The sequence below is a fragment of the Pseudopipra pipra genome, chromosome 6, assembly GCF_036250125.1.
Source record: "Pseudopipra pipra isolate bDixPip1 chromosome 6, bDixPip1.hap1, whole genome shotgun sequence".
NCBI lineage: Eukaryota > Metazoa > Chordata > Aves > Passeriformes > Pipridae > Pseudopipra > Pseudopipra pipra.
In genome coordinates, this window is record NC_087554.1 from 10,149,577 (window position 1) to 10,176,597 (window position 27,021).

Genomic DNA, 27,021 nt, shown 5'->3' on the forward strand with positions numbered 1-27,021 from the left:
TGGTGGGGGTTATGAATGTGGATCCTAAGGAGACAGAGGTACTTCTTTCCAGCCCTGAGTAACAGACTGGGATTGAAGACTCATTAAAACTCACCCTGTCTTTAGTGTTCCCTGTTGATTAGGCAGCTCTGCTTGGTGGTTTCAGCTTTACAAGTAGACCTAAAGATCAAACACCTGCTTCTGGATTCATTCCAGTAATTCAGGGGCTAAAAATGTCGATCTGTAGCACTTCAGATGCCTAAATTTTGGACTGGTTCCAAGTTCTGCATTGAAGCTCCTGCATTAAAGGGTCAAAACAAAAATAAGTTTATAAAGAAACAGATCTCAAAATCTTCCTAAATGCAGTTATTTTCTGAAATGGGCAGTTTAATTTCAATCATTTTAACATTTCACTAACATTTTGTTAGATTTCAAATTAACAACATTACTTCGCAGAAAATTGCATTATGCCCAGCTGCAGTATCATCCCTGAAGTTTTCGGCACAGTAACGTTAAAGCAAAGGTATACTTTGCTATTTTGAGTCAAAGACAGCATTTTCCTGACCTGCTGCTGTTAATCATCTCAAGTGTATGTTTACATGACTGTTTTTGCCAACCCACTTCCAGCTGTCACCAGCCCCCACAGAACATAATAATAAACACCTTGTACACCCATAAAGAGCTAACTGGAAATGGGTTAGATACACAGAGAGGTCTGGAAGCTCTGAGAACATAAACCATACAACTTCCCTAATTTTTTGTTGAACATCTCATTCTTCGACCCAATGACAACATGCAGTGTTGATTTTCAGGTGCGAATTTTATTGTGGATCATAACAAAGGTTTCAGAAAAAGCACAGGGAAAAAGTCATCAAAAGAGTGTGTCTTTTACTTACAGAGTATATATATTCTGTGAAAGCCACTAACTCTGCAGTTCAAAGCAAGGCAGCTTAATTTAAACTAATAATTATTTTTCAGATACGTGTTAAGCAAATTTCGCAAATATTCTTTTTTCTCAATTAGTTTGATATTGAAGTTGAGAACCAAATATTTCAAGGACATAGTATTAAATTGTTAGACAAAAAAGAAAATCTCACTACTGAAGAAAAAAACTCCCACAAAATATTGTCAAAATACACAAAATTAGCCCTTGTAAATGTTAAATGACTCAAAACCTCTTTGGAAAATCTGTGAATGCTGAGGTACGCCTAATTTTAGAATTTTGATGATGCAATCTCAATTTTTCATGTGATAAATCAAAATAAAATATCTAAATTCAAACTAATAATAACTTTTTACAAAGGATTTCTTCAGTCTGTCATTGTACTTTGACTATAAAGATGAAACCCATACTAATTCTTAAAGTAAAAGGACAAAAATCTGTTAGGTAACAGTGTAAATAATCTTGCAAGAGGTCTTCAAGGCACTGTTTCCTCTTTGGGTGCTTGGCCATTTATGAAGGTTGTTTCGATAGGGAGACAAGAATAACAAAAACTAGACCTAAAGCTGGTATCTAGTATATTAAATATCATATATATCTTTCTCTAATGAAATAAAACCCATTACTTCTAAAAGCCATTCTGCTTTACAACACTACTGCTTGCAGTAAGGTGTCTGCTAAATTGATCTGAAACATGAATTTAAAAACACACTGGCAGAAAAGAAGTAAGAACAAAAGTCATCCAAGTAGAGTTTACCTCAATCAACACAGTCTGCCTGAATGTAAACCATTTCCAAGCACTGTTACCCTCTGTAAAACAGAGGCTCTGTTGGTTTAATGCCACTGGTTTACACGGGATACACCAGTCAGCAACTTGGTCCACAGCTAATTGAAGCAGATAAGGACCTTTCCCAGCTCTTGCTGGTCCACTTGAATTCCTGAGCTATGTAGCTGCAAGGGCTGCTACCCCCTGTAACAGGAAGATACTTACTGATTAAGAAATGCAAAGAACTAGATATTCTGCAGTCAGCTCATTTAATGAGAAACTCGGTCTGTACTCCATCAGAAATACAGAGCAATCCAATTCTGGACTTTATGAGTGTGTCTTAGGTAAAATTATGCAAAAGTTCCTTCAATACCTTTTTTATAGGGTCTGTTCTTTATGGAAACTCAATGTCAGTCAGCTGGGAGAGAAACCTGAAAGGTGCTGACTTCAACATATTAGGATTTTAGGTAATTATCTTGACAACATCTTATGGACACACTATGAAAAACCTGTAGCTCCTCTTTGAAAGAAAAGCAAGTTTTGTGTGGTTGGAAGAGCATGTCAGGATCCAACAATGGGAAAAGATGCTATGTCTAACCACAAAACAAAACTGGATACCATATTGCTGGATGCAACGGACAAATTAGAAGTCAGAGAAGCACAGAAAGCTGTTCTTATGGCAGTTTCGTGCTGCCCCAGCAGCAGAAATGTTTACTGTTTGTTACTCAAGGCAGTCTTATAGTCTGCCAGGTTTTGGTGGACTCAGCTTCCCGTGGGCCTTCGTGTGATAGAGCACAACCAGACAAGCACATTGGTCTGGTGGATGAGATCCAAATACCACCACGAGATCTTCAGGCAGTGGCTTGGATTCACACTGCCTGGCTTTAGAAATCCAGTCAAAGTGCTGAGATGGCAGCCCTGAGAACAGGGGCTCTCTCTGGGACCAGCAGAGGAACTGGTCTCTCCAGGTGGCTGCTCATGTCTTACACGAGCTAAATCAATTGACTTGGGTCCATTTAATCATTTAAAGTAATTATAAATAAACCTGGGATTGACCTAAAATTTAAACAACTTCTATCTTAATATAAACAGTGAGGAAAATTCTGCATCCAGCAGTATATCAGTACACACTGCTGTGTATCAAGAATAAAAGCAATGAAGGCGTTGGCAGAATTTGGCCCAGCTAACTTAACACTTCCCTTCCCTGGAGGAAGGGGCTGACCCACACCAATGGCTGAAGAGCAAACTGTCTACAGTAGTATTCTATATCTCTAAAATATTCTGTATCAAAGCAATAAATATTAGATATAATCTGTATATTAGATTTCATATTTATCTGATAGCTATTTAAATCTACACTGTCAAAAATATAAGCAGTGACCCACTCCTACATGGCAGCATATACTATTTGTGTGAATGTGTTAAAACTATCACATGGATCTATATTTACACAGGACACTCTCGATTATATAGTGGATTTTAATTTACATAAATTGTTACCATAGGATAGGTAATTGTGTAAAGGTTGGATGTTGTTTAAATGTTTCTCTGGTTCTACATAATTGCATTTCAGCATGAGGATTTCATCACTCCATCTCAGTATTATGTTTTTAAGGATGGAAAATGGAGTCTGATAAGCTTCAAAATCTCCAAAAATGTTATACCAATATAGCACAAGAAATACTTATTTTCAAGTCCAGGCAAAAAACCGAGTTTCACTGTTCACCTTACATATATAAATCCCTTCTTTAAAGAAAGTGCGCTCCTGAAATCAAAGGCAATAAAAATGGTTTGTCACTGTTGATATGTAAAAGTGTTTTAGCTGAGCATGATCTGCAGAAAAACATATGTTTTTTAATTAACTATTACAATTACTAAAATCTAGGTGTGCAAATAAAAAACTTACATGTTAAACATTAAAATAAACTGAAATGGCTGCTGGTATGTACATGAGAAGTTCTGTCTCAGTTTGCTCGGAAAATGTTTGGTTAATTCTTAATTTTTAGCTTCTCAGATATTAAAGCTGTAATGAAAACACGTTCATTTTCACTGAGGTCAAAATGTCCAGTTATTTCTCTCTGTAAAAGGCAAATAATTGTTATTTTCTGTACCTCTACTTTCAGAAACTCAGTTAGAAATACAGAGGCAAGAAAATATTCTAACAAAGATATTTAGAATGCTTATAACAATCAGATAACAATTTCTGAATTCATAGAACCTCCAGGCATTGTCCTTTAAACTGAACACTGACTGACTTTCCCTTGAAAAAGTTGATATTTACTTCTCAGAAGAATAATTTCGTAGCCCTGCAGCAGAAACTCATATCACCTTATTACGAAACATCAGTTGGTGTTTATCAAAGACAGAAAGCAATTTCTTGAGTTCCCTTTTTGCTAATGTTCTACTGGAAAGCTCTACATAAAAGAAAAAAAAAAAGCAAGCCCTGGAAAATTGAAAAATATGTCATGCTTTACATAATAAGTAACATATAACTGTTAATGACTGTTCTTGCCAGCACTGCCTTTCTTCCGAGGAACTGACTCAGGAGTCAACAGATCACTTTTCCTTTTACCGAAACAAGTTCTGCCAGACCTGGATGACTGTTAACAAGTCTCCTTCCTGCAGTAAGCAGCCCAAAGATTTCTGAACAGTTGTCTAGGAACTTCAGCTTAAGGATTTTTTTTTTCCTTATTGTGTAACCCAGGATTCCAAGAACCTGTGGTTGCAGTGGAACACTTTGTTTAGAAAGTGATTCAGGCAGCCTCTATCGGCTTCTTTACGGAAAAATAACTGGTGCTTGGTATCAGTCAAAGGGAAAAATCAACTCCCATTTCTCCTTTGTGTCTTTGTTAAAGCTAAAAACAAACAGAAAACAGCTTATACTTGGTGATTATTAGATAAAAAAACCCTTTACAGGCATGTAAAATCACCAAAGAACTTTACAGTGTAACGGAATCTTTGCAGGTGGGAGCAATTTTGACCAAAAAGCAGTGCTTTTGTATCTGAAACACTATGGGAATATTTCTAGAAAATTAATCTTTTTTTTTTGTATGTGTGTGCTGGACATTATGCAGCAAAATACATTCATCATAAAATCAACCAAAGGACAATTCTAAATCCTATTTAGCAATAAATCTAAACCTGATAATCCTGTGATTAAACTACCAAAACAAAACCAAGACATTCTTCTACTTTCTAATATTACGTAATAATACAAATATTATAGAAAAACTGTATTATACAGGTGTGTCTTCCTGAAATGTGTTCTTTGCAAAAAATATCTCTGCCTTGAACAAAACCAAGTGACAAGCTGCAAAGTGTGCTGCTGTGGAATGCTCAATAACACAGATTTAAAGCAGAGTATCACATTATAATAAGTCTGAAGGAATGATTAGCCACTTCAGTTTGTACCCATAAAATTAAAACCTAATAATAGCACAGGAAATATATATTAATCAGGTAAAGTCTCTTCTTTTTAGCCGTCATGTGAACGAGTGTATTTAACTGTTTCCCTCAATTCCATTATAATTCCTCACAATTAGAATGGAACTGTCTTATCACGGATAGAAAATATTCTTCCCCTTCCCAGATTCAAAAAAGATATATGTAAAAAAATATTAAAGTAGTCAGTACAGAATCTTCCTATGATTGGCTTCAAAGGCTGATTTGAATCAAAGTTACCAAATCGGTTTGTTTCATTCTTGTTTGACCTACTAAAAACAGCATGAAGACAATTATTATTGAGACATGAATACTCCCAGAATATACTCAAATATTTTCATCCAACCCTTTTTTCTTTTTAAGTTATATAGTTTTAAATCTACTATGAAAATAGTAGTGCAAGAATAATCAATTAAAAGTTCTTCAGATCAGGGTAAAGATGCAGAGGAATATGGATGAAAGATATGCTAATTACAATGCTTTCTTTGTTAACACTCCTTTACAACCCAAATCAGTTCTTCACTCCACGTTTCTGTATCTGGTAAACAAATTGTACAGTACTCTCAGTGTAGACTTCAAGTCACAATTTACAATATCTAGAAAAAAGACAAGGAAAAACAAATTAGTAACTTCATTAGCTCAAAATATTTTTCAGAAAAAAAGGTGCCTATTCTCTACTCCCATCCCATCCCTTGTTTGGATCAATATCCGGATCACACAGATAGTAAGAAAGAGTAGAAATATCAATAAAGCACAATTTTCAAACTGGCAACTCAAAAATTGGTGTTTTAACCACTTTTAGTTAGGGATACAAATAGCTAATGCTACCGATGTTGAAATGCAACCAAGGTTTAGGTACCCCTGAGACAAAGTGTGTCCAGGATTACATATATTTATATGACTTAACCTTCAGTCAGCGGTGGCTGAAAAGAAACAATTTTGAAAAAATCATCAGGCAGTAAACAATGGAACTCTCCTCTTATGTAAGAACTGTAGGAGTTAGCACATTCTGGGCTGCAACATCCTTTATTAGGCCTAATTTCAGCAAGATAGCTAGAGGCAAGTTTAAATTTTCCAAAGGATCTAAGGAAGCTAGGTATACAAGTGCTCCTTGAAGACAATTCTGAAAATTCTTTGAGCTAGCTGACATACACGGCTGAATCAGTCCTCAGAAACTCAACATCTAAAGTAAGGGATTTATATGAAACAAAAAGCTAATGAATACCTTCTGTTTCAAAGAGAAGTTCTTCAGAAAGTCAATATTATTTCACAAGAAATCTATAAAACAAACTGACAAGTACTACTGCAGCAGTCTACGCTAGTGCTGCAAGGAACATTTAGTCTCAAACAGGGATTTGGAACTGCCCTCAGAAAGAACTGAGTAGAATTAGTATTGTCCTATCTCTTTCTGTTGACCATATAGGAACTCAGATTTCTGACTTTGGTCTTGGAATTGGCCATGAAGGTGTATAGCAGATGGTGTGGATACTCCCCCTTACCTTCAAAACTTCCACATAAGCCTGGTAAATGGTGTAGGTAATCATTAGAGAGTTTTGCTGTTGTAGGTATCTACAGTGCTGTTTCTCACAGAATGTAAAGGGCTCATCCTTTGAAGAATTAATCCAATCAAACTTACACGTGGTGTCCCAAAGTATGCAAACTTTGAAGGGCCAAAGATATCGGCTACGTGGCAAACCGACATCCATGGACAAAGGGTGAAAACACTCAAGCCTAGATTGATGCATGGCCATGAAACCACACCCATGATGGGTTTTGTGGCTCTCAAAAAAATCAGATCAAAAATGCTTGGTTATAACAGGAAGAGGAAATGCCAAAACCTACAGGAAAGGTACCTCTTGCTATAATCTGCAATATCATTTGCATGTAACATGGAAGTTTCCTCTTTCAGGCCAGGAGCAAGGTGCATAACACCTTTTTTTCCTAATACACCTCCAAATTAATAAAGACATAACTTTGTTAGGTCTTTGCAAAGATACCAGGAGACTCCACCACCACAACAGAATGGCACAGAAAGGCCCAAACTGAAAGAAGCACGCTCCCAAAGAAAGATGAGTTATTTCCATTGCTTCATGCATTTGACTGGCATGTACAACATTTTACTGGTTGCAAGTTTCAAAAAGAGAAGCTTGAGTTTGGCTTCGATGTACACATTTCAAGAACTAATCTGAAAAAGCTCAGACTGCAAATGAATTCGTTATAGACTCAGTAGATTAATGTTCCAGCCATTTTTAAAGTAAAAGGTCACGGAAAGCTTTTTAATACCTTTTCAATTATATTGCAAATAACCCAAATAAACTGTTGACCCCATAAAAATCATTGGGTTTTATACTCATTTATTTAACTGCATTCTTTTTTCCACTAAATATGTTTTTCATATTCTAAAGCACTTTTCAGCATATTTTTTCCTCAAGAACCTCAAAGAAACACTGTAGGAATTTAAAGAGAATTTAGTGTACACATTTAGGGTAAGATCCTTTTCAATACTCTTTTGCTCACTGGAAATTTTAAGTACAGGCATTGTGCCCAATGTAACAACACATAAAACAGATGTGTTTTTCCATTCACATTGGGCAGGAAGTTTCATATTAAGCATTTCAATAATTGCACAAGAAATGTCTTATATATGCTGAAATATCCTTATGGCTTGATTTATACTGGAAAAATTAGCTGTCCCCTAGAGCAATAAATACCTGAAAAATTAAATGCCATAAGAATTTTAAACCTCCATGGGGAGTAAGGGATCACAGATACTCTCTGTTTTACTTGGATCCCTAGATTTCACTGTTTCCCCCTTCTCCCTTTTGACTATTTCAAACATAAAGGTTTGTGATATACTCACCAGTCATTTAGTTAAGCGTGATTGTGGATAAGAGTTCAGACAATCAAAAGAAGTAAAAAAATAGGCTGGGTAGGTCCAGATTTAATGTACAGGTGGCAAAGGCTTGACACTGAGATGCATCATTTTGTGTGTGTGCATATGCCTGCTGCTCCCAGGAGTTGGGAGGGATGGAAAATAAGTAGAATGGAGCAGAACCTGATTCGGCAACGTTTGCCTGAATCTCCAGAGAGTTCTTACTATTAGAAGCAACAGATCATATCAGCTCCTTGGGGAATGACAATCCAGTATTACAGCAGGAAAAGACTGTGAGCACCATATAATGTGAATCTGCAACTGGTCTTGAAAACACACATTTATGTATTAATTATTATGGTGGGCAACCAGCAGAAACCCAGCTATCAGGTTAGGAGGAGTGGAACAGAAGCTGCATGTCCAGCTCCTGCATGGTAAGAAGTGGTAACTGCTTATAGGAGTAGCCACAAGAACATGGTGAATCAACACCATGGTGAATCAAGGGCTCTGTATCCAGACCAAACAGCTGGATTTAAACACTGTAATTATAAGAACAAAGAGGAGTGGAACACTGGTGCTGCTAAAGCCAGCAGCAGAACCTTTATCCTCCTCGAAGACATGTTTTACTTTCAGTCTCCAACTCTGTACCTAATTTAAATATGCACTATTAGGTTCTGCATTCAAAGGCAGTTGTGTGAACAATTTCTTCCACATCTCCCTCTTTTGTGAAAATCTTGTAAATTACATTGGAATACTTGAGGTTTAGTATGAAGTTACGGTATGGGGGAAAATGAAGCAATTGTAGCAATTCATATCTGACAGTGACACCATTCACACCTGTATTCTTTTCCTTTCAGTGAATATTTGAATATTACTGCATATACGTGGTCATACAAATTTTACCCAGGCCACTGAAGAAAGGAACTGCTGCAGAATTTGAAAAAGTGTATCTATCAGCCATTTAAAATACAGAGTTACTCGAGCAGCTCAAAACGTATCTTGCCTTTTGCTCTTTGATTAATGTTTTAACCTTCACTTAGCCATCCCATAACCCTGTAGCATCTGGACCCAATGCAAATTTTTAAGGAGATACAAAAAAGGTAGAATAGATACCTTCTGGTCTTGGCTTTGGTTTTTCCAATCCACCATCTTGCATTAGCTCAAATGCAAAGGATACGTTGAGGACCTAGTAATATAATGAAGGTAGTCACTATTGTGAACTTTATATTTTATAGTACAAATGTTCAAAACAAGACCTATTTAAAGGTGCAGAAGGAAAAAACCGTCAGGGCTTCATTTATGAACAGAAGATTTGGTTCATGGAATCCAGACAATCCATTGTTTTGGTGTTTTAGGCTGATGGTGATTTCAGAAATACAAAATTAATTGAAAGATAACATACAAACTAACATTACCCACAGAAAAACTACTTACAAGTAAGAATAGCCCACCTCCCTCAAGTATAAAAATTGGAACATGACGGCCCATGAAGTGCTCTTGTCTTGAACAGACAGCTGAACTGCCTGGATAGCAACAGACACTGAGGTAATGGTTGGTCTCAAATTGACACATTGTACATATATGCCTTTATGCTTCCAAAACCCATTAAACTTTTCAAACATTAAATGTGTCTTGGATTTTGGGCATAAAAAAAAAATCAGTTCTGTCATCAATTCTTGTATGTAACCCTATATGCACTTAATGAACAGTAAGTCTCGTTCAATGACAGCATCACACAGTGGCTGCCAAAATCTGTTAGTACTTGCTAACCACACCATCATTAATATAATTTTCTGTTTTATTCCAGATAAGTATTTATACCGAGATTTTTTAAACGCTTGGAAATGGTTACCAGTACAGTCCTTTCTTTCAACTATCAACATCAAACTTACGTGGAAAAATTTATGTCATCCTTGTAAAACTAGACATGTTTATATGTTTGTTTGTTTTTAACAGAAAAATACAATCTAATTACCTTTTGTTCAAAACTATCAGGAGTCAAGAAAAAGCTGTGCAGGGGAACAAAATAGCCTTCTAGGAGACCCATTAGGAGGACTAAGTACACACCATCTGCAAACTGTAAAAAAGACATTTCTCAGTACATTTCCTGAAAAAATATCTCATTGCTTTTCTTAATGAACAAGATATATATTGTCTAATGCAGAACTGTCAGCAAACTACTAAAACAAATATTTTAAATTGCATCTAAAAGATGTAATCTCACTTCTTTGATACTATTTAATTAGTTCTGTTATGTCTAATTTTAAGTGTCTGTAATTACAGAGGAAGATATCTAATTGCTATGATATATGTTCATTTCTATCTAAAAAAATAGCAACATCCATAAGAAGGACATGGACCTGTTGGAGCGAGTCCAGAGGAGGCCACGAAGATGATCAGAGGGCTGGAGCACCTCTCCTGTGAAGACAGGCTGAGGGAGCTGGGATTGTTCAGCCTGGAGAAGAGAAGGCTCCAGGGAGACCTTTGTAGCACCTTCCAGTGCCTAAAGGGACTACAAGAGAGTTGGAGAGGGACTTTTCACAAGGGCATGTAGTGACAGGACAAGGGGGGAATGGCTTTAAGCTGAGGGAGAGCAGGTTTAGATTAGATATTAGGAAGAAATTCTTTACTGTGAGGACAGTGAGGCATTGGAACAGGTTGCCCTAAGAAGTTGTGGATGCCTCATCCCTGGAACTGAGCAAGGCTGGATGGAGCCTGGAGAAACCTGGTCTCGTGGAATGTGTCCCTTCCAACCCAAAACATTTTATGTTTCATGGTTTTGTCAAAGGCCTCTCAATTCTACCCCTGTGACATCAGGTCTATTAGTGCACTGAGGTATCTCCACACTCAAACTGAGTTATCTGAAGCGACCCATCACTTTCCTGAGGTAAGGAAATTTTCTTCCAACTGATAGAAACACAGTCTTCTCATCTTAGGGAATACCGTATTGCATAAATGCTTAAGGAGTTTCTAGGTACATTTGAATAATACATTTTTCCCCAAAGTAAACAATACAATAAGCAGGTATAGGGAATGCCCTTTTGAAAGCCTTTACACATTATTTCCATCTAAATCTTGATTTTACCTTTGAAAAAATCTCTGTCTGATTGATAGCTATTTAAATAAAGCGGAGACTGTTAATAACATGAATCAAGACATCAAATAAAGCCTGACCTGAAGATGCCTGGGCTTTTTTGATAGTGCAGATACCACCCCTTCCTGCCTGACCCCGTAATTTTCTTATGATAACTGCTGCAATTGGGGAGGTATTAATACAGCAGGATTAAGCTTTTCTTTTAGCTCCTTTTCAGCCAATTTAGCAGCTGAGGACAAGAAAGAAGAGCACGCACCGCATTATTTCCGTGGTGCAATCAAGCCTGCAGCCCAGCTGTACAGCTGCCTGTACACTTGAGTAGCTTTACTCTGGAGAATGTATCTCACTGAATAGAGCCATTGTAATCCCATGTGACCACGTGCTTGTGGAAAGGTAGGCAGGAAACAACTGCTCAGCCTGACGTTGGATCAAACCAAGCGGACGGAGTTCTCTCCTGACCAAAACAAGCAGGTTCTCCTTACAGCCCTTGGCAGCACCCAAAGGGGAGCATTTGCTAATTAATTTTTATGCTAGTGAAAGTAAAAAGTTGGTTTAGATGCTTAATTGGTGAGGATGTTCCTCATATAAGCATATTTAGAAATGAAGGGTTTCATGCTGAAATAAAAACTTAGAGCTCAATCAATAACAATTCAATGAAATTTCTGGGTTAAGCTGGGGGCATAGAGCAACTATCATAGTGCAACTATCTCTTCCCTTTAAGAAAGGCTATAAAATTCTACCTGCGTGTCCAGCTCAGTCACCTCCAAATTCAGCTTATTCAGATGCTTGTTCACAAAGGTGATGAGAGTCTGAAATATGAAAACAGTGTAGTGAAGGCCTATTCAGTAGGGCAGCAGTCCAACACAATCAGTATGAACTCCACTCAGAAGAGAGTGCACGAGTGAGGAGACTGTAACACAGTCTCTAAGTTTTAAAACTGAAATGTGACACTAAAAAAAAAATAAAATTCTTTTTCCAAGAACGAAGAACAGAAATAAAACAAGTGTGATAATGTAACAAAAATATACTGTTAAAACATAGAAAACAAACACTTGCAGCAGACTACAGAGAAGTAGGTAGTTGGACTCCACTCAAATTTGACAGCAGCCAAAATACTCTAGGTCAGGCCTCTAGTAGTTGTAAACTGGGTATCTCTTTGGCATCAGTACAGTCAATGTACCAGTTGGGTTGTACTCAACATAACACTTTGTGAGAACTTTTTTGAAGGAACCTTTGATAAGTATATGCTGTTGTGTGTTCCAAAGTTAAGTTCATGCTGCTAAACATTAAATAAAAAGTAATATCATAATCGTGAATTTGTACATTTAAGCATAATACATATTTAATGTATGCAAACTATGCCAATTACACATTCTATCCACACACACTCACTACAGACATACAAACAGAGACACACAAGAATGCACATGCATACATTATGTATTTCAAAAATAAAAACCTTCCAACCTTTTTCACTACATTGAGCTTGTCTGGAGCGTGGTCAAATAAAGTGTCGAATGCATCTCTTTCTGAAAAACATTCAGTGATATTAACATACTGAGCAGCACTTGTTCCAGTGCAGAATAAACACTTACTGAGACACATACTCATTTGAGACAACACAGCCAGCAAAATGTTTCAGTATAGTCTCTGTATTGCAAGTACCATGTATTTTTCATGCTGCTCTCTTGCTACAAGCTGCTAGTAACTTATTCTCTATTATTTAAAAAAAATATAATTTTCAAGTAGGATTTGGATTACCTAATGACCCTGTTTCTCAAAAGTGAACAAAGAGTAGTATCTTTATGCATAAAACCTTTAACAGCCAGATACAGGTAGCTAAGTAACCAAATCATTTTGTGCAGAACAACAGGAGTTTACATCAGAGCCACTACATCTACAGATGAAGATTTTTTCCCATGGGCTACTGACTGCATTGTGGTATTAAGCAACTCAAGCAGGCCTATGATTACTCATCTGCAATACAACCCTTTGTATAGATGTTTTGGGCCATTCTGATATGCAATTTAGGACATTATCTGCAGTACAGGTAACCCACAGTAGCATGACAGGAGTGCTACTGTAGTGACCTTCTGAAGACAACAGAAAAAATAATTAAAAAAAAAAAAGCCACCAGAGCCTTTTCTGAGCATTTTTCATTTTGACAATCACCAAGTGACTCCATAAACAGTTACATTCATATTCCTCAATTAAAAAAACCCTAAAGTAGATCCAAAGGCATTTATAGAAGGCAGACTTTATACAAGATAAGACTGCTCAGGGATATCATTGGGAAAAGAAGTCATTCACGAAGCCTTTTAAATCAGCTCCAAGGCAGCCATTGAAATAATACAAGAAGCAAAAGCTAAATCCTTGGTGGTAAAAAATAAAGAAGGAAAAGCTAAATTCTCCCCCTAAGCTGCTCAGGTGAGTGTTTTCTGCTGGCCAGGCATCTGGCCAGTCTCAGTCCTGGCAGTAAGACCTGCCAGGCACAGGACCTTGCATGGTGTGTAGGGCTGCTGAATGATGACTCCAAGTCTTTAAAGTGTAAGTAGGTAATGGATGTAAGAATATCATCATGTTCACAAGCTGGTTCATGATAAGCCACCATTTTACATTATGCTGGGAACTTATAACCATCAGTATTATTACAGTAACGTTCTGGAGGTTAAACCACGAAGCACCTGCAAATTAACATGTGCTGAAACGCAATAAAATGTGTTTTAAAGATGGTCAGACTGATTTTGATGTTTTTTTTCCCCTTTTGCTAACTGCCACAATAGCCTGTGGTGCATATATTTGCCAGGGCAACTTTAAATCCTCTACTTCCTTGCAGGTTGATCAAAGTGACCACCCACTGCAGAACTAATGTATGCTTTGGCTGCCTCAAGGAAAAGATAATAATCAAATGAACTTACCATGCCTTCCTGATAAAGCCCTATAGGAAAACAAAAAAAAAAGAAAAAGAACAAAACACTGTTATATATAATTCACTTACAGATATTGTGCTGCAAAAGAAAACAGTATACATGGTCAGATCATCAACTTAGTGGATACTGGAGTGGATCCATGGAACTAAGAAAACCTTCATTAAGATACTCCAACTGAGAATCTGGATTAGTCTGGAGTCTATCAGCTATCTCTTGGCTTCACTAAAGTCTCACAGGAGGCCAGATCTCATATTTTCTACTTTGAACCAAATCAACACACCTTGCCTGAGTGAAGAAGGTTTTTTCATGTCGATTTTGTAAAACTTGCCCCTCTTCTTAAAAGCTGAATTTAACACACCAACTATAATACAATTGCAGCCAAAACAAGACTTGGGTTGGGTTCTTAAGGACTGAAGCATTTTGCTCCAGTTGATCCCTCATATAAATATCACACATAAACAAATCCATACAGATAATAATAAATCAATAGTACAGCTTCTCTCCATTCAGTTAGAAACCAGAATATTCTACTATTGTTCTCTGTTGGTTTGGAATAACTTTTCTGTTATAAATTGTTCAGTGAGATGACACATACAGGGCTTACTACTGTCATTTCACATTCCCAAAGTCAAAACCACGTAAAAATAGTCATATTTTTGAACAAATCTCATTCTTTATCAAGTAAAAACCAACAGAAAAGAATGAGGCATGTCTTCCTTGTTTGTTTGAAGGACTATTTAATAAAATAAAAATAAATAGAATAAAAATAGAAATAAATTAATAGTAGATAAATACAATGTAGAGATTTTGTATATCTTCACTCTGTCTTCTCTTCTACCCTGATCTCCTGTTTTTAGTTCCCCTCCTCTCTATTTCCTCCCCCTTCTGTATTTTTAGATGCATGTTTGCAGCTCTTGAAAAGGCTAAAATGCAGTCACTGGCTGATGCATCATCTTCCCCGGAACCCCAATACTGAAATCTAAATATCAGCAAATGTTTGAGTTTCTGAGACGCATCTGTGTTCAATTACTGAACTGCTGGCAAAAGTGGTGTTGACATACTCAGTGTTACCAGTTATTTCCTCTTGGATTTGTCGAGACTGGAGGATTCCTTCTCGTTTCTGGAAAAAATAAAAAAGTGACATTTTTCTCAGTAAAGTTTAATGCTTAGGGTACGGTAAAAATTTATTTGTGATCCACAAAAGTAATTAGATAAAAAGCCTGCAAAATAAGAACTTTTCTTAAACAAGCTTACAGTAATATATTATTTTACCTTGCAAGTATTTCAGAAAACTCTTTTGTACATTAACGAGAAACTTGAAACTCCACCTGCAGAAGGAAGTATTTCTTTTCCTTTCTCCATTGTTCCTAATTCACTTTTCTTTTAAAGGCCCCAATTCAGCAAGACATTCGAAACACCTAAAGCCATATGTAAGTATTTTAGTAGAGGTATGCCTAGGTGAGCTGAATTAAACCTTGTATTTCAATGAACAGCTTTGGCAGATGGTGCCCGTGCTTCTCTTTCGCAAAAATCTTGCTCCCAGGCTATTTGTTCTTTCTGCCCTGCTCACGCTCTTTCCTTTTTTCGCCGCAGTGTTTCCCTTTCCTGACTCCTCTCCAGACAAAGAGCTCTATTTGCCTCTGATGGAAAACCAAACTGGAGCTTCCATTCACACTCACAGCCTGCTCCAGCCCCCAGTTGCCCTGTGTTAATACAAGCACTGACTCCAACGTTGAGATGTGAGAAGCCCTTCGTACGTGGTGCTGAGCGTGGGCTTTGCCCAGAGGCTGCACACAACATGGCAGAACCCAACTCAAATGGTTGCTGTCTGAGTCAGTTGGAAAACGAAGAAGCTGAAAAGTTTTGACACTGTTTCCAGCGTGCTGATGATCGCAGTCACATCTGGCGGCGGCGTAAATACCGCACATATGTTCTGCCTCTCTTTGTGTTCTCTCTGTTAATTCTGTTCGCTGGTTATTACTAAAATTTTGCAATAAAGGAAAAAAAAAAAGTCAGGCGGACGCTGACGGCTGCATGTAAAGTCTAGACATTAGGCAATTATTCACGATTCTTCGCTCCCTGTCATAAAAGGAAATGAGAAAAATAAATTTATGCTGGTCCTAGACTTGCCTTCTACATAGAAAAGGAGAATAACGTTTTGGAAAAGTCCTTCCCGGCATGTGAACTTCGGCTGCTGCTCTTTCTTGCCTTGGAGAAGATAGCACATCCCTACCTGAGGCAGTCCTCAGTTTATGATGTGCTGAGGATTTAGCCAGCCTTGAGTCTGTTATTTCTATAAAGCATTACTAAAATACATGAAGAAATATCTTTCTTTCTGCAAGAAAGTTGAACACAGCACCCTCTGGGTCACTCCAGACTGGGACCTGGGGTAATCTAAACTGTCCTTTTAGCTAGATGATAGTTTCAGGGGGGTTCCACAATATTTTTTAAGGTTCTGTTACTAAGTATCTTGAACACAGTAAAAAATGCATTCAAGAAGGACCTTGGAACATTAAAAAGACAGAGTGGAGTCCAGCATGTTACATACTGAAAGAGGGGGCACAGAACAGCTGCTGAGATATCTTCTGTCACATATCTTGAAAATCTGAAGAAAAATGATATGATTTAGGGCTATCTTCACTTCCAGCTTGTGCAGACAGTAGTAAGTGCTTGTACTTCAAGTTACAATCCAGTTCATGCTAATTCCAGTTAGAATTCCTCTCTGAGATTTTTGTTTATTTTTCCCTTTGCTGCAGGGTGAAAGGAAACTTTTATTTCCTCCTCATGATGACTCTGACATGCCAATGATGCCTTCTGCAGCAAAAGTTCTATTGCTCTCATATCCTAGAAGAGTTGAGCATCACAGCAATGGTATCTGTACTTTTCAGTGACCAGGCTGGTAGTATGAGAGCAAAAAAAGGTCCTTTTGAGGACTGAAAGACTGTCCAGCATGTTCCTTAAAGGCAACAGTGGCTACAACTGAAATAGCAAACTATAAAAATCAACACTACTATTTGAAAGTCACTGAGAAATGAAGCATGAATTAACTCCCCATTAAAAAAAAAAAAAGCTGGGTGCACTTTCCAGTGACAACAGGAGACTTTAGTGGACAAGCTTGGCATTTTCTTCCTTCACACCTGAAAGACTCCACAAAAAGCCATGATGATCTTCCTAATCACTTACCATTTTAAGTTGTCAACTACCACTAGAACTAAAAAATACATCTGAAATCTGGGTAGGACGTCTGGAAATGGAAAAGGTCTTTTCTTCATCTCCCTTTGTGTCAGCAGTTCTATGTAACTGAGGGCCAACCGCTTCATTTCCCAGAAAGAAATCACACTTTGAAAACCTTCCCACTACTTGGATGGCTTTTTGCCTATGTATTGTTGCTATCCATTCATCTGGAGGATCATGTTTTATAATTGCCCCAAATGAAATGCAGAATTATTCTGGAGCTTGAAAGAAGAAACACATTTGTCACAGGTTCAGAAAAAGACTTCTTGGGAACATGGAGCCAATGCTGCTCTTAAACATTTCAGACCTTCCCAGGTAGTGGGACCAGTGATCCCCAGCTAAGCTTGTGATGTACACCTTCATCTAATCTCACCAATTTCCTAGCTTTGCCTAAGAGTAGTTTAGGCACCCAAGAACTGCTGTCCCAGAATATACTGCAGCCATTCTGGCTGCTCTGCCAGTGCATTCTTATGCTCTCTGACTTACATCTCTTGCACACAAACAATCTGTCATCTAATCATTCATGGACGGCATAAATAAATAATTTTTAAAAAGAGGCAACTTGATGACAAGATCCAGCTCTCCAAAAAAGCTCTCCCTTGTTTCAGTAGATACGATCAGACAAAGCCTGGGCTTTGTTCAAAGTTATTCATTCCGTTAGTATGGAAGGAAAAGAAAATAATATAACAGAATAGCTACAGAAGGTCCAACTATCACATTTTTTCCCAAATCAGCTCATAACACAGATTTCATATTACTCTCATTGCTAACAGCTTTTGTACAAAACAGCCAAAGGAAACAAGCTTTCATAAGAACCTGTTGGGCACAAGCACATTTTTTTTGTTTCACAAATATCTTTGTTTCTATTTCAATGAACTACACCCAGCCAACATGGCAACCCTCAGATTTTATGTGTTCCTGCACCTTGAAAAATCATGAAATGAATTAAGTTAGTCCTTCTTAAAGACTTCATAAAAGTACTTTTTTCTTTTAATTTCCCTCTCTCTACTGTTCTCTTCATTGAACCATATTTGGCAGAATTTAAAACCAGCTACCACATAGTTTGTTAAGCTTCCCTAGGCTTGACCTTACTTTACAGAATGTATGAGAGTTTAGAACTTGAGGTGTGCAAGTCTGACCACTAAATTAGGCTTTAGGATCTGCTGACTGTTGATTAAAACCTCCATTCAGTTCAAAGGGTACATGATGCATTACACAGAATCAGTCCCATGGGACATGAAAGACAGATTTAAGAAACAAGCATAAAAAAACCCACTCAGCATAAAATAAAAATGATAAATGTCTCAAACAATTACAGTAAGTATACTGGCCCCCACCCTCTGTTAATAGGAATCAGCACAGCTTTGGAGTTCCACTGAGTGGCTTTCACCCAGCTTGGGGTCTGCAGGGCAAAATCTTCCTCAACATTACTTGGATTTTATTCTGCTGCAAATGCTTCTCCACAATTCACTGGCGCCTGAGCTACAGCTGTGCAACTAAGAGGCAAAGCAGTGAGCCAGATTCTCCCACTACTTATTGTTTTTAAATTGGTTTATCTGTACTGACTTCAGTGGATTTGCTGTTGAACTACATTAGCCTATTAAACAAGAAGACAATTATATCCACTGATTTCAATGGGAATTTTGTCTGGATGTGTGGAGCGACAGCAGAAGATCTGCTTCTCCCCTGTAGGACTGTGTTCTTTTTCTTGTTTAGTTTCTCAGCATAAAGATGCCCTGCCCACTGTACTCTCGATTTCTTAAGTTGGTTTTGGTGGAACTTGGAGATAAAGCAGTGTAAATAACACTTCTACAATAGCCAAAGGAAAGTGCTTGAAAACTATGTTCCTCTGAAGCCTAAATGCAGATTTCTGGGGTTCCCCTATCTCTAGAGAAACCCATGAAGCAGAATCTGAGAGTCAATGAGTCATTACCAGGCACCAGTGATACATTTACCAGACTCTCCTTCAGATTTCTCCCCAAATTACAAATCTTGTCCTATTTGAATGCCGGAAAAAAGAGCTGATAGTTTCTCAGATCTGTCTCACAGATTTTTCAGTCACACAAAACTTTAGCAATAGCTCTTTCCACCAGTTACTTCAGGGTAACATCAGCTAAAAGGCATAAATAAAGACAGTTACAGTATGAAAAATAAAGGCAAAGTTAATTGGAGAGAAAGAAAAGCAGATTAAATGGGAAGAGGCCAAGTAAGACAGGGCAAGCACAAGTCCAACTGAAAGAAAAATGATGGACAGAATAACATAAAGAGTTTGAATGGATGAGGCTCTAATAACGAGACCGACTGACAAAAAAGATTTAGTTGATGGGGAGTTTTTTGCGTGCTTGTGAGAAAACCAACACTGTAATCAGACTGAATTAGTATGCACAAGGCTGAAAAAGAATATTTAGTCACCTAACATGAATCTGAATGTAATAAACAGTGACAATTCATCATTCAGTGCCAAGAATGATTTGAATCTCTACACAAGTGAGAAGACCGTCAAAAAATGGGAAAAATAATAATTCTAGAGATCACACTGAGTGATAAACACATTCCAACAAAAATAATGCTTCATATATTTTTAATGTCACAGTCTGGCCACTTCACAATCAAAATAAGGTATTCTGAGCCCCAGCTCAATCTAGGAAAGCACTTCTGCCTTTTTCTGGTTGAAGCACTGTCAGCAGAGAAGATGCACACGTGTTTCTCACCAGCCAAAGAGACACACACATGCCCATCCAAACAGAAACTCCAGATGCATTTCTCAAGAAACCCCTCAGTCATTTTCACAACACTACCTGTTTAACACCTCTCTTACCTGCACAACAACCACCTGAATGGACACGTGATCAGGGAGTCTGATTGGCGCTCGAAAATACTGAGATAATGCAACCAGAAGATGAAGTATTGCTACGAGACTTTTAGCATGAACAGCTGAAATAGATATCAAAAGCACAAGTTACAAACTGCAAAGTAACTGGGGCACATATTTTTTTTACTTCTTAGGATGTAGGGATGATGGGACTCTTTTCCTCTTACCACCTGGAGCCGGGGGCACTTTTAAGGCACCTTGTCTCTACTGAGCTCCTCCTGCTCGACAGGCTGTGAGAATGAGACCCAGTCAGCAACGTGTGTCAGCACTGAAGTGCTACTCTTTGCACCATGTCTGGATGCCATAGGCTTATGCAGATGGAAATCTAAAGCTAATCCAAAAGCCAGATTTCACGTACGGCAGTTTAAGTGCCGTCTCTGCATTCTCCTTGCCTCTCCTTTATTCCTTTTATTTCAATAAGGATTTATGGACTATCAGAAAGATATTTTTGTACTCATAACATGCACTTATTCATTTTTAAGTGTCACAATGTCTGCAGGATGATAAATGAGCCTATTTTGGCAGAAGCCTTAAGCAATAACTTACTAAACTCAATGACTCAAACATTCCTCATGAAGTTGTTATAGTTCTGTTATTGAAGCTTTTTCACAGCAGGTTTCATAGGGATAGTTAACACTAACACAACTTACAAGATATCAAAAGCCATGCTGTAGGAAATCCTTAATCAAGTATCAAGCCATTGGCATGAAAGTGAATAATTTCTAATTCTTATTATTGCCTTTCTTCTTCTATTTTGTTTTTGCATTCCTCAGAGCAGTATTCCTAAATGGTCTTTCATAGCTACGGTACAGTGCACTTAAAGTTTCTTGTCTTGAACTAACCAATAACTCCTACCTTACTTCACTGGTAAAGCACTAAAATATGCTTCTTCATTATCTTCCAATGCAAGTCTCAGCTATACCATGGAGATACCAATTCATATAAAATGTGGCATTGCTGTCAAATTTTGGTGGTGTGCCAGCGGTCATGGATGAGGTGCTTTAAGAGAGCACTACAAAGATGTCTGTCTGCCTGGCACTGGTGTGTGCCACAGCTGGGTCCAGCTGCTGCTGTCTATCTCTTACTTCAGCTCTAAAACACATGTAAAACATTAAATTAAAACTAGAAGTTAAATTGTTGGGCCACTCCACACACCCTGCCTCCAGCTGCAAAACAGAGAATGGAAAAAACCTGGGGGGAGGCTGAAAAGGGAAGGGGACAGAAAATTCAGCAGGACCACACAAAGGGGCAAATCAGAATGCCTAATGTTCACTCTTCATCTCTTGAGATATTTCTCTACCTCTCACTAATTTGTTGTGAATGGAACAGGACACAAAACTGCTCAGCTCAAAACAGGTACAAGAGACAGGGAAACTGCTATGTACTGGTCAAGGTATTCACCAGCATGAAATGATTCTCAAAACCAATCTTAAAACAGATTAAGAGGCCTAATTTTCTAAAGCTGGTAACCTGCTTTCTGCAACACATGTGCACCAGAATGTCTCGTGTTGGGCCACTGAAGGCATTTCTGTTAGATATTGCTATGTTCATTTTTAATACATAAAAAAGGAAGGACTCAAAACTAACCTTGATGAGAGTTTTGTAATCAAAACTAGTGGCTCAGATTTTGTCTTAAATGATCAGGAAATATTATTCCCATCAATGCTGCAAATTTTACACAAACAAAGAGTTCTAGGACCTAACCCTCCTTCTGCCTATTTACTGTATTTATACAGGTACTTGCTTGTTTCGACAAACCTATTTGGTAACAGAAAACTTAAGCTGGTATGCACATGGTCTTCAGAGCAAAACCACCATACTTTGACAGACTCTGAGAGGACAGGTCATTGAAACTGAAGGCTGAGCACCAGTAAAGAGTGAACCATATCTGGAAATGCCCTTCAGAGCAGTTCCTACCATAAATAACAAATTTCAGCCTTCCCTTATCATTGGATATTTCAGAATTCCAGATAGCACCTATAAACTCCCAGCTGCCAACAAATGAGAGCGGCATAGCAAACACAACTTACAGTCAACGTTCCATTTAATGCTTCTTGGGGGGAGTTTAAGAGTTTCATTGATCTTTTCAAGCACTGTCTGTAACTTCTGTTTCTGAGCAATTTCAGACTGAGTAACTTCGGCAACGTTCAGCTTCTCACTTTCAAGCTTCTCTGAAGCGATAGAAGAAAAAACAGGAAAACCAGTTGTCAACTCCATGAAGAACACAAAGATATTCCATACACCCAGAGGTACATTTAAGAGGTACCAGACTTCCTAGTTTTAAAATTATCTTAAGTTTTCTTCCAGGGCCACTTTCCCCCACCCTACTGAGCACCTAAAGATAAGATCATATTTTCCCTTTAGTTACACATTGCCAAGGGGAAGGCCAAGTATTATCCTATGCCACACTACTGGCTAACAAATATTTGCTGAAACTCCCTTCAGGGAGCACCAGACTCGGAGGTATGGCCCATTACTTCTATTGCTACTGAATGAGAGAGTACCACTCTGCAGGAGAGTGGCTTTAACAGCAGACCATCAAACCTAGGAAACCAACTTTCAGATTCGTTTCATCAGCCTCAGCCTCCCAGCTTCTACCTCAGATGCAGGAGATTAAAAAATTTTACTTGGCCCATTTGTGATAAAAGTGAAGTGATTCCATATTCACAGAGGTGAAGGATGCACCAAAGAAATGCAAACAAGTTTTTCTGGAGGCATGAAAACAAATAAAACCTCAGGCATTTTCTTTCTATGAAACCACAGCCCTTTTCTGCACTCAAAATTTGCAGTAAAATTTAAAATACTTTATGAATTGGTGTGTTACTGATTAGGACAGACTGCTATGTCTCTCATACGTGGCTTAATGTTTAAACTTAAACAGCAAGCAAAGAAAATTTAGCAGTAAGATGACAACATCAGAAACAAAATGCTTGGTCACCTATCAATTTACTTCTATGAAAGAATATCCCATTAAGAGATATCTTATTTGGTAAGAGCTGATCTTGTTCTCATCAAAGGGAACTGAGTATCTTCCCAAAGGGAGCGAGCCTGAGCTACCAGTTTAAGAGACTGCTATCTCCTAATCCTGCTATATATCCTAATCCTGCCTGAGAGACTGCTGTCTCCATGGGTTTCTTGTGCCTCCTCAGAATCAGTCTCACAACAAGACCAAAGTCTTCAGTTAGCATAGACCTCATCCACAAGGAATTGAGGGTAACAGAAAAGATTCCACTGAAATTTATAAATGCTGGATCATTATATGGACATTTAGGAGTCAGGCTGCATCTGATACGCATTTTTTGGATTTTGGGTGAGGTCACTGGAGGTCTGCCCATGTGAATCAAATTGCTCAGTCTGGGGCATATCCAGTCCATCACAATATATTCAATGACTCAACCATTCATAGAAGGGAATAGTCTGTGTAGTCTTTATTGTAAGTGCTCACATGATGTTTCAAGATTCATTTAAGATACTGAAAAGAAATTTACTGGAGACTTTATGAGCTGTAATAACTACGAAAATGGCTTCCAAGCCAGCACTGTAAAAAGCACATGCCAGCTCTGCATTAGCAGTTTCTTTTCTCTATCTGTTTCTCAGCTGAAGCTCAGTTTGCAGTCCACTGGGCACCATTACCTCAGCAACATTAAAAGCCAGACATCAAATCAGAGAGAAATTCCAGCTTTCCAGAGGAACTTTGCAATGTGAATAAACTACAGTACGGAATGAGCAGAGATTAAAAACATCCACCGTTGTACTGAAAATACCCTTTCCTTCAAACTTACTTTCCACTTGTAACACAGTTAAGTTTGTGCAGCACATATGCAGATAATAAATTTAATTGGACTGAACCCTGTTGCCAAGACAAGAACCCTCCCTCTCTAGCACCCCAGGTAGGCTTTGTGCTGTTCTCATCAACTGCAGAGCACCACACATGGCACTGCAGCTCTGAGGACTGTGCGTGCAGCCTATTGCTCAAGGGCCTCATAATACAATGCTATTTTTATATCACTTAGTGGCATAAATGTAAGATGATACCAAGGCTCCTAAGTAGGAATAAGAGATCCACTTATTGACAAAAGTGCCTTAACAGCGTGCACGTATATTTTTTCTTACCAAATAATTTCTGCAAAACTTGTCCATCATACAGGTCTTCAGCCAAGTCTTTCACAATAATCCTCTCTCCTACCAACACATCATTAATCCAGTCAATTAATACCTATATGGGAAACACAAATTTGGCAGTATTATAGACTATTCATTTGCAATTTAAAACACATGTCATTTTGTACGATGATGAAAATAGAAAATAGAAAGAATACCAAATTGCAATGGCTCAAAATACAGCCTGAAATACCATGAGAAGCAAACAGGAAAGACTCTTCTAAGGTGGCTGTGTCAATGCACCACAAGGTCTAGACAAATACCAATGGATTCAGTGCCTCCTGGAGTGAAATGTTTCCCTTGCTTTCAGTCACATTTTAACATTTCATTGTGAAGCAAAAGATTCTGAAGTTGATTCTGATGAAGCATCCTGCTGAAGTTCTAACCTCAAGAATCAAAAAGACAAGGGAAAGTCCGTGTGATCTTATGTTGGTGGTGGGATGGCACTGAGAATCTAAACTCAGGATTTTAATTGAAATTCTTAAGTCTCTCTGTGCCACATCTAGAGAAAGATGCTGCAGCGAATGACCTACCCATTTCACTGGGATGTGCACACCAGATGGTTTTATTTAATTAATACCTAACCGGTGCTTTGAAGTGTTCAAATGAAAGAGGCACGGGTAGCATCAAAAAATAGTTTCACTTTCCTGAGAGTGTTTACATGCTTTTCATTACCTTCATTAGTTCTTGTAATTTTGGGTCATTTCTTGAATTCGGATCAACCATTGTTCGGACTTCATTTTCCTCTGGAAGGTTTAAAAGAAAGATATTAGTAGCTATTACAGCATGACACTTTATTTTACATCAAGCTTTTATGTTGAGATGTAAAATTGTCGTGAATTACCTAGCATAGTGTCCTCAGGGTCTAGTTCGAATGGAATTGGACTGAGAGGCAAGTTAATGGCATTCATTCCTTCTTCCTGTAATTCAGATACTAGGAAATAAAAAAGAAGAGCTTGGTCAAATTTCAGTTTGATTTCACTTACTATTTCACTCTTGCTAAAAGTAGCATTAGTTGTCTTAATTTCCTTATAAGAACATGACTCTATTAGATAAGCCACTAGGTGTAATTACAGCAATAAAGGATAGCTAACAAAAATTGGAGGTCCAGCCAATAAACCTTTACTTGTATGAGTAGATTTTTCGTGGGTAATGGTTCTGGAATTCATGCAATTGCCTCAAATCTTTTCCAGGATAAGGCCCATTGTCCTCGAATTTTAAAAGGCTCACTTGCATTTTAATGGTCCTGATATTTTAACACTAATGAATCATTTTAGCTGAGGGAAATGATTATTGCTCTCAGCTATGTCACCCTTGCTCTGGAAATGCTTCAAGTTTAGCTACTTGAGCAGAGCTGGGCCTGGCTATATATCCATGCAGGAGTTGCCACACTGAGAAACCACTCAGGACTGAAGGTGCAGCTGCAGCTCACAGCTACCTCCTTTGCTCAGGTCAGAGGCAGCCCAGCTAGAGCAGGCTGTGGGATGCTTCTGGCCTGTGTCCTTGGCCTTTCCTTAGCAGAAATCACGGTAGCAAGACACAGGTGTAAGATGATGAACCCTCAAAAGTACTGCCTGAGAGTGGAGTCCAGCAACAGGTTGAGAAAGAGCTCAAACGCAGGAGAAGGAGGAGTAATCCAAGATCCCATAGTTTGAAGATACCTGCAGTTGTTGGGAAATACAGATGAGTTCTTACTCAGCCAAAGTCCCCAAACACTACAAAAACCAATCTTCTTGTAATACATGCTCTGAGAATGTAAGAACAGAAAGATCCAGAGAAGTGGTGTAAAAGGAGGACTGCCACCAGTTCTGCACCTGGTAGAGTTCAGAGCATTCATTCCTCTGGGTGACCCAAAACTTCAGTAGGTTGCAAAGACAAAACCTCTCCTTTCCTGCCCAAACATGCCTCCTTAACAGACAAGAATAAACACAAAGAAGCCAATACACTAATCCTGCTGCTATGGAAGAACTCACAGCACTGCGCAGAGAGGGAACCCACAAGTTTGTATCTTGCTTTGTAACCAAGAAATCAGTGCAAACCTGGCTTATCAAACCAGGAAGGAGGCTTGCTGTCTGCTGTCTTACGAATGGCAAGTAAAAAATGTTGTTTTGATCATTTAGTTTCCAGAGTACAGACCTTTAAAAGGTGTTGTTAGCACATCTGTTCCAGTCATGGTTTAAACTTAAACAACTTAATTCAATGATCCTACATATGTCCTGTAGATTCAAATAGTTGTCTGCACCTTCTGATGTGAACTAAAGTGTTTGATTTATGTGCAGATCCAGATTCACCATCCAATAGTTCAGATTTACTGGCTGATGCTTTCCTCAGTTTATTCTGAAAATTACAGAAACAATTTAGGTTGGGAGAAAACAGAAAAGTACTTTAGAGATCTTGTGTTTTGTGGCTGACTCATAGGTTAGCTTTTGGATGTTTTGCCTCTCTGCCTTAGCTTCCTGTATGCAGTAAGTGTAGCTAAATTTCACATGAACGCTGTGATAATCAGTCAGTTGGTGTGATAACAGGACTTAAAACTTTCCAAATATTTTCTACGCTTTGTGAAATGTTGACGAAATGCCTGTGCATGTTTCAAGAATCTGTGTAGCTGTATTCAGGCATCTATGTAAGATTCACAGCAATCATGGCTGCTGGAATACTTATTACTGTTAACTGAACAAAAATATCTTTGAAAAATCCACTGCCTTCAATACTGAACCCGTAACTTCACTCCA

General features: G+C 38.2%; 1 protein-coding gene across 2 annotated transcripts in view; it reads right to left on the minus strand.

The window, feature by feature from the left end:
* Positions 1-780: 780 nt before the first annotated feature.
* Positions 781-27,021, minus strand: part of PARVA (parvin alpha) — a 66,479-nt gene continuing 40,238 nt past the window's right edge. For both annotated transcript variants that reach the window (XM_064657307.1, XM_064657308.1), the window contains exons 2-13: positions 25,134-25,223; positions 24,965-25,035; positions 24,242-24,344; positions 22,159-22,299; positions 20,075-20,190; positions 15,084-15,142; positions 14,011-14,030; positions 12,560-12,621; positions 11,833-11,901; positions 9,974-10,075; positions 9,112-9,184; positions 781-5,722 (exon numbers count right to left, since the gene is read on the minus strand). In XM_064657307.1, the coding sequence (XP_064513377.1) occupies positions 5,646-5,722; positions 9,112-9,184; positions 9,974-10,075; positions 11,833-11,901; positions 12,560-12,621; positions 14,011-14,030; positions 15,084-15,142; positions 20,075-20,190; positions 22,159-22,299; positions 24,242-24,344; positions 24,965-25,035; positions 25,134-25,223 (983 nt within the window). In that variant the 3' untranslated portion in view covers positions 781-5,645. The remainder of the gene's footprint in view (positions 5,723-9,111; positions 9,185-9,973; positions 10,076-11,832; positions 11,902-12,559; positions 12,622-14,010; positions 14,031-15,083; positions 15,143-20,074; positions 20,191-22,158; positions 22,300-24,241; positions 24,345-24,964; positions 25,036-25,133; positions 25,224-27,021) is intronic.